The 8,285-nt window shown below is 43.8% G+C and overlaps 1 protein-coding gene across 6 annotated transcripts in view; it reads right to left on the bottom strand.

Moving 5' to 3' along the window:
* Positions 1 to 506: 506 nt before the first annotated feature.
* The window catches only part of RASAL2 (RAS protein activator like 2), a 233,474-nt gene continuing 225,695 nt past the window's right edge, over positions 507 to 8,285 (bottom strand). For 4 of the 6 annotated variants that reach the window (XM_006088947.3, XM_006088949.3, XM_023753966.1 and 1 more), the window contains 3 exons: positions 7,856 to 8,058; positions 6,543 to 6,630; positions 507 to 1,483 (listed from right to left, as the gene is read on the bottom strand). In XM_006088947.3, coding sequence (XP_006089009.1) covers positions 1,319 to 1,483; positions 6,543 to 6,630; positions 7,856 to 8,058 — 456 coding nt within the window. In that variant the 3' untranslated portion in view covers positions 507 to 1,318. Of the gene's footprint in view, positions 1,484 to 3,764; positions 3,796 to 6,542; positions 6,631 to 7,855; positions 8,059 to 8,285 lie in introns of all 6 variants that reach the window. The other 2 variants (XM_006088946.3, XM_023753965.1) reach the window with 1 other exon arrangement.

Below are 8,285 nucleotides of genomic sequence, written 5' to 3'. Positions count from 1 at the left end.
AACTGGTGAGACAGTAATTACTGACAAATCTACTGAGAGCATGGGGGCAACACACGGAACGCGCTGCCTCCCACTTTGGGTTTCTTTTCTTACAAGAGAGTCATCACTCTTCAGAGTGACGCTTCAGATCTGGATTTCCTTCCCAAATTTTATTTAAGGGATTAAAGGAGCAACTTAAAAGTTAAAGATTGAGATAAGATTACCCTGCCTAGAGATATGCTAGTATAATGAATAAAATCTTTATCCCAAATAAAAATTATAATTTACAAATAGAAAATGTTTTGTTTTTAAATAGGAAATAGTCAGAGATTCCTGCTATGGTATGGTTAGCCCTTTTCTGTGCGGAAGAAAGGGTGTCTGTTCTGGATGATTTATGGACAGCACATTGGAAGAACCTCTCCAGGGGAGAGTAAACCCTGTTGGTGACGCTGCTGCCACCACCGGGGCGGGGAGGGCAGTGGGTGTGGGAAAGTGGAGATGGTGTGTACAGACACAAATATTTATAGTTTTGTAAACTCTAAAGAGGAAAGAGAACACTCTTTATTACAACTGGGGTAAAAAATACAGCCCCCTATCTAAAATGGAAAATTCCCATCTGCTATAGACAGAAGGGGATAAACACCAACAAGAGTTCAATAGAACTCACTCCTCAGGAAGTCCAGTTTTGATGCAAGAGCTCTCGTCTGTGTCCTCTGAAGCAGCATATCCCCAAAGTGGAGTAGCTGTCCATCCAGAGCCAGTCTTGGTTTATCAGTGGGATCAAATGTTTTGTTTGGACCTTAGTATTTGCATGTTTTCCTAAAGGACCAGAGGGCCGAAGTAGGATTTTTTTTAAAACTGGCAGATGAATCCCTGAAAAAATTCATTCTGAAAATGTCCTATTGTACGCCGTGCGCTTCTACCAGACAGACAGACAGTGGGTCTCTACATACTGACCCACTGGGCTCATTTCTCACTCATACAACTAACAACTGCAGTGCTTTCAACAAGAGAAAACAATAATAAAAATAGCAATAATTAAAAAGGTAATCTACATTATTAACTTCCTTTGGGTATATTACAGTGGTATTTTCTGTACATGGCCCAGAACTAAGTTCCCTATGTACACAGAGACACGCGGGAAATCATCGACCTCGGGAGTCTTCGCCTTATGCCCTGAAAGACAAGGTTCCTTCTTCAATTGAGAGTGTCTCTCCTCACTGCTGTTCTGAAGTAGCAACATTCTGTAAACCTGGTGGGGTTGGGGGAAGGGCGGGGACAGGAGAGCGGGGACATTTCCTTCTGTCTCCTCCCACAGTCTGTCTAGTCATCAAGGCCGTCAGCAGCTGCTGTTTTTGAATTCACCATTCTCCGTGATGGAAAGCTTGGTGGGGTTGGTGGGGGAGAGGCCATTTCGGACCTGCATGCTGTACCGCTCCTTCACCTGGGTCAGTGCGCTCATCAGTCTGGTGTTGGCCGAATCCAGGGACACGATCCGTTTTTCCTACAACACACCAATCATGGCTTTATTCCGGCTCCACACAGGAAATCACACCGTAATACTCTTTAGAGTGACTGTTCTAACGCTTTCTATCACACTGCTGCACGCATGATGCTTTCCGGATCAATGGAACGTCTCTGCCTCTTTCTGCACACCAAGTCCAACGGGTCTGTGCTCATTTTCTCTTTTTGTCCTGTCAGCATAGCAGGATGTGTTATTAATAATCCCTCAGGACACAAAGATACCATGGTAAGGTGACACCACGTGTTACTTCAGACTGTGCAACACAGGGTCAAGCTTCCTGACTGTATTAAGTGCTTTTGGTCAAATTTAAAAACATGGACATTACATGGCAAAGAAAGAAGCACCAGAGGTTTCATTTCACAGAGAAGTGCAAGTGATCTGTGGGTCCTTAGCCCCCAAAGAGGGCACATCAGTCGTATTTGCAGAGAGCTCACATTGTGCTCAAGATAAAAACAACACATGGTGGCAGTTTATAGTCACCAACAAAGTGAGGATGCAACACGCAAGAGGGGGGAAAGCAGCCAAAAGCTCAGACCAGGGAGTTACTTGGATACAGGTAGGGAGGTGTGGCCGAGGGGGGTGCCGTAAACATAACACATGAAAACAAACAGAGAACACAAGCTCCTGGACTCATTCCAGCTCAGAGTTACTCCAGGAAAGCTACCCGACATGGAGAGTGCTTTCATTTTAGTTTTGAGTCTCTGAAAAACAACACACGCTTTAGAACCAGTATTTTGGAGCTAAAGGGTGTTGAATACACACACATTAAAAAAAAAAAAAGAAAGAAAACCTGAGGGGTGAAAAAAAGGGGAAAAAAAACCCAACTCAAGAAAAGTAGTGTCATTTAAATTTAAAAAAAAATCACCGCATCAAAATATCAGTCTTAGAAAGATTAGGAGAGAAGCCTAATACTAGCTTCAGCAGCGAGGTAAATCATTCCAGAAGTTAATGCCAAGAAGAGCTGGCTTTGCCTATGCCCATGAAATTAAAAAGAAAATGGCACATGAGGAACAATCCCCAAAGCCAAAAAGAGCTTTCCTACCCCAGAAACTTCTGCATTTATGGGGAAAAGCATGGTAAGGTGAGTCACGGTCAGGCTTGGAGAGGACAGGAGGACTGAGGCTTTGGCGCTGCTCCTTGCTGTTGAAGCCCAGCAACACAGGGCCCACGGGGACTCTGTGGGGAACTCACTGCAGCGGATACAGAGTAAAGATCACTGCCCAGGGAGTGTGTGTGTGTGTGGGGGGGGGAGGGGGGGGCGTGGTTTAGGTAAAAGCACAGACACAGCATCAAATGATGCTTCCCTACTCTGGAGTGGGGCAGGGATCTGTAAGGCAGCAGTGTGGTAGTCATAGTTTCAAAAGTATAAAAATCAAAAAACCAAAACCCAGCTAATGCTTACTATCATTAAAAAAAAATTCTTCCTTTCCCTGATGGGGAACTCAGGTGGTAAGATACCCTAAATCAGCATTATTAACTAACCACTAATCAATATGCTTTTGACATTGGAAGGTGAGTATCTTGTTGGAAGGATAGGCAAAACTCAAAGAAAGAAAGATCCATGAGGCTTTAAAAAAATGATAATGATTAAAAAAATTGGAATTTACTGGGATAATAAGTATAGATCTTTTCCAAGTCAGTTGGTAAGGATTGGCCCACGGTTTATCAGAAAATAAGGCCTGGAGCCAAATCTGATGTTTTAGCCTATGGATCCCTACACAGGAAAACATAATTTCTTGAAATAATAAAAAAAATTCAACATTAGGCTAATCTATAAGACCCCAATACTAAGGAATATTCATTATACTAGCATATCTCTAGGATTTTCCAGGCTTATAAAAAAATTAGGCATTATAAAACATCTGATTCCTAAAGGGTTACAAAGAGGTTAAGAAGGATTGTAATTATTTATTGACTATGAGAGTAACAACAGAAGCCAAACAACCCCTCTCCCCCAAACCGATAAAGGTTTCTAAGTGGAAAAACTCTCTTTTGTAATTCCCTTCACTGCCAACTTCTCAAAATAAAACAAAAAGTAAAAGAAAAAAAAATCAAATAGGGACTTTTGAAGTTCACGTTTAGTTGACAAAAGATGCTCTGACATTGCGATTCTGCCTGGATTGAAAGACAGAACAATCTGGTCCAGGCCTGACAGGAAGGATGTCAAGGGTGGGGAGTCAGGAGCTGGAATGTGTAGGAGGCCAGTGCACTGGGCCAGGGCTGGGAACTGCTCGGCTAGAGAACGACAGGGTTTACTTGCCTGTTTGAATAATCTCATCTCCATTTAGGACCTGTAATTTAACACAGTGGAGGTATCACTTGCAACAGTACCTAGGCAGCTGCTTGCTTCTCAGAAGAGGAAGCCCTTCTCTGTTCTCCATCTGAGTCACATGGAGTGATCCTGGAGGGGGGTGAAAGGTGGCACAGTCCCTGGACTGATGTTTGAGAAATGGTCCCTTAGTACCATCACCAGGCTCCCCATGGCCATGCTACAAGGTCCAGGACGGTGGACCTGCCCTCACCGATGGAGTGCTCATCCTCCCCCTTCCAGTTAGTAAGCGGCTGGCCCAGGCTGGCCTTGTGGCTGAACTGACTCTAGGAGATGGAGAGGCTGAATTCAGGGACAAGCATGTCCTGTGGGACACAGGGCTGCTGAGAGAGATGAAAACCAATTCACTGGGCATCCGGCATAGCATTTTGGGAAATGCTGGGCTCAACTCTCGTGTAAGGTAAGGTACTATATTCATTTCAGAAATGTTTTTTCTACTAGTGGCACCAAGCTATTCATTACAAAGGGTACCAAAGGCTGTTCACAGTCTCTTCCTATAATAATATTTTAATGTATCAGTAAGACAACAGCTGGGACTGGGAAACCTACCTTTTAAGGAGAATATAATTTTTCAAAAACTGACTTTAGTGTTTGATTTGTGCTGTGCATGGTGCAGTGGTTTCCACATGTGCTCTAGTAGATTTTCCCAGTATTCTTTGGGGATCCACACTGGGCATCTGGTAGAAAATGTACTATACAGTAAGGCCTATGTTGGAATCGGTAATTGATTATATTTAGCTAGCTTTGGTGTCATGCAACCTATTATTGTTGAGTGCTCAGTAGGAGCAGCTGGAAACTGATCTATAAAAGGTGCCTCTGGTTTCACCAAAGTAGTCCATGAAATCAAACCATTTAAACACCACTGTCTTGAGGGAAGGACACAAAATATTATCTAATTGAGCTAGACCATAAGTCTGGTACTTTGAGGGTAATATTTCTTCCATTCCTGAACAGTGTCACACTCCTGGTTAACAGACAGAAAGTCCTTATTTTCCAGAGCATTGAGCCCTGATAAATCCAATTCCCTCTCTTGCTTTCACCTTCTATCCTAGGGCTCCTGCTGCATACCCAGTCATCTTGCCCTAGATGTCAAAACAGGGGCTGGGGTGGGCTAACAATGAGAAGCTGATGATGAAGCTGTGTTGATGAACAACCAAGAAAAGGGCAATCCTGCATGCAGAGCCACCACTATGACACAGCCATGCTCCCTCTGCTTCAGGCCAACACAATCTCAGGCCAGCTGAAATTATTAAAATGGTCTGTTGTATCTTATTGGAACTAAAAGCTCTCCTGGTGTGGTTATTAGAACTTTCCCTGCTTTATACTGCCATATCGAAAATTCCAAAGTGAAAACTTATCAACACTAGTTTTCCTGACTAAATTGCCCTCTTTCTCCAGGCTGTTTCTCTTAAGCCTGCGGGATGAGTTTTTATAGTACACAGCAAGATGGCCTTGTCTCCACTACCCTTCCCTCACTCACCCTGGAGACACCTGAAAGTTTTTGTTCTTAAAGGACCATGTAAGATAATTACAATAGAAGTTTCTTCTGCTACTTAGGAGGTCTAAATATCCAGAAACTACAGAGTTTAAGGGTCCAAAATATTTTGGGAACTATGCTGACGAGAGAGCATCACTCGACTTCCAGGTCAGGAGTCTCTGAAGGAGTGCAAGGCCCATGGAGCATTCTTCCCATGGCTGTGCTTTCAGCTTCACCCCCAGTGTCTTTAAAAAACAACCCCCACCCCAGCACCTAGACGGGAGGTGGCAAGGGCATGTTTCAGAACAATGGGGGCTCTAACACAGACTGACTGCTGGCTGACGTGCAGAGAAGGGAGCAGAACATGAAGTCCTTGCTCCCAATTTTATTTTACAGCTGACGGATATGGTATGTACTTAAGGGTGAGAAATGCACACCTGGCTGGGTTGTCTTCAGGCAGGTGACACATTCAGTGGGTAGACCAGACAGTCTCAAAACCACACCTGCCTTTTGTGATTTGTTTCGTTCTAAGACATACGACTATATGTTGCACTGATAAAATGAAAAAGAATTAAGAAACATTTTCTGCCTGCTGGATTTTGTTCTGAACATTGATGTGTCGCTGTGAGATACTCTTGGCAGTCATCACACCATTCTTGTCACAGGTATAGAGTGAGCAAAGGCCCAGACTGATTTCATCAATCGAAAGAGGCTCTCTAAGCACAGCCAACAACCAAGCAAATTCCAAGCATCAATGCCAAGCCTTGAAACAAAGGAATAAGGAAGGGTACCTTTGACAACCTTGTCTCTCCCCTACAGTTGGGGCTAGAGGTTGATGGCACAGTGGACGTGACTGACAAGACCGTGAACATCACAGCCAAGCAATGGTCAGTGGAGGTCACAAGCCAGACACATGCAGTTACTTTTCATAGCTATTCCCTTAGAGAACGCCCTACTTTCCATAAGGGAAGAAGTAAACCCCATCATGCACTAGGTTGAGATCTGTTAAGCAACTGTACTAAGCACGCTAATACTTTGCTGGGTTAACAGACTTGTCACTAGTAAAAGAAAGGAGAAGTGAGAGATCATATTGAAATCTTCAAAAGGTAATGCTGAGAATTTTCCAGTGACCCATTTTCCAGAACATGCCTTGGCATGCACAAGGGACGGGAAGTCAGGAAATAACAGTTATTATAAACAAGTGCCTTCTACCAGATTCTGAGCCTGCTTACCTGTGCATCGATTATTTTCTGCTTTGCATCAATAACTGCTTGCATCTCAGCATGATCCTTCTTCAATTCCTCCTCCACAGCCATTAGCCTAAAAAGTGGCAGGAAGGACATTTCAGCATCTTCAAAAGAGGGCTAGATAATGAGCACAGAGGACAAGAAATCCAAACTCATCCTAGTTCAATATTTCCACTCATCCCAATCAGAGATCTGAAACCGTGTGCTCTTCCTTCTTTCCTACCTTGGAAGACACCCAACGTTAATTTCTCTCCCTGTGACTAGGTCACTCACATTTTTATTTCCTCTGGGACAGTATTTCCATGATCACTTCTTCCCTCAGATCCCTCAGCACAACTCACTTCATCTTAAAATATCAAACCAGTCAACAAAAACCCAACAATTTCCTCTTAATCTCAAGTTACCCTGTGACAGCTGTCCTTTCTGTTCCCTGCACAGGTGGGTCCTCAAAGAGGACTCTATACTTAGTGGGTCTAGTTTCTTTCTCATCCACCATTTACATCTCACCCCACTGATGTTTAAATCCCATCAAACTGCCCTCAGTAAGACTGTACAGCTGAAACAGCAGAACTCTTCTGTCTTCAGTTTACCTGACCTTCTACAGCTTTTGACAAAATAGAAGCACAGTGGTTATTGAGCATGGACTCTGGAGCTTGAGCCTGGCTTCAAATCTTGGTTGCACTGTTAGGTGACCTTGGGCAAGTGTCTTAATCTGTTGCTCGTTTCTTTATTTGTAAAACGAGCATAGTAATAATGCCTTCCTCAGACGTTGGCATTAAACAAATTATTATTAACAGATTAAACAATCTGTAAAGGAAAATGAGCCAGGCCCATAGTAAGTGCTATGTGAGTGTTGGGTAAAATTAACCCTCCGTTAGCCTCCCTTGACATCCTTGGCACTCTCTTCTCTTGGTTCTCTGGCCCTAACCAAGAGAAACTTCCTTCCCTGTTTTTGGAAACTTTTGTGAAAAACTAAGTTAGTTTTGGACACTGAATACTTAGGTTTGTAAAACCCACTTCTCCTCTAAGGCCTCTTAAGTGTATCATGAAGTTTTTATTTTTCCTAATTGTTACGATGAAAGAAAACAGACTACCTCTATCTGCAAAGGAAGTGCACAGAGGTCGCCCACTTGGAAAATTTAAGAGACAGGACCAGTCATCACCTTTGTACTAAGTACCATGAGCATACGCAGAGTCTGCAAGTGGCACTGCTGCCGTTCCTTGGGGAGTCTCTGGCTCCTCTTTCCACCTCTTTGTGTGCCTGGCTACCCACCGCCACTGCCAGGTGACCCTGTAACCTGCTAATGATGCTCTTCATCTGGCTGTCCTTCTCTTCCTGCTGCCGGCGCAACCGCTCCTCGCTGTCCTCCAGCCGGGCCTTGTACTCCAGCAACAGCTTCTGCATCTGCTGCTCCTGCACCAGCAGCCGGCGCTCATACTCCTCTAGCCTCCGGCTGGACACTCGCAGGCGCTCCTTCAGTTTAGTGATTTCCTGTTCATACTAGAGGACAGAAAAAGGAGTTACACAAGTTGTAGAATCAGTGATTTGCTTTTGAAAAAGGAAACCTGAGGCAAGGTAGCTAGATACCATCCGAACTGCCATCCCACCTATTGCTGATGTTCTTGAAAATTATCAACAGGCACAAATGGGAATGGAGCTCTGCCCTCCTCCTAAAATTACATTTATATTGTTAACTTGGCATTCTAAATCTATATATTAATGCGTCT

This window comes from Myotis lucifugus, unplaced genomic scaffold, assembly GCF_000147115.1.
Source record: "Myotis lucifugus unplaced genomic scaffold, Myoluc2.0 scaffold_54, whole genome shotgun sequence".
Lineage (NCBI taxonomy): Eukaryota > Metazoa > Chordata > Mammalia > Chiroptera > Vespertilionidae > Myotis > Myotis lucifugus.
The sequence above is the reverse complement of the archived record's forward strand: the minus strand, read 5'-3'. Positions and strand labels throughout refer to the sequence as shown.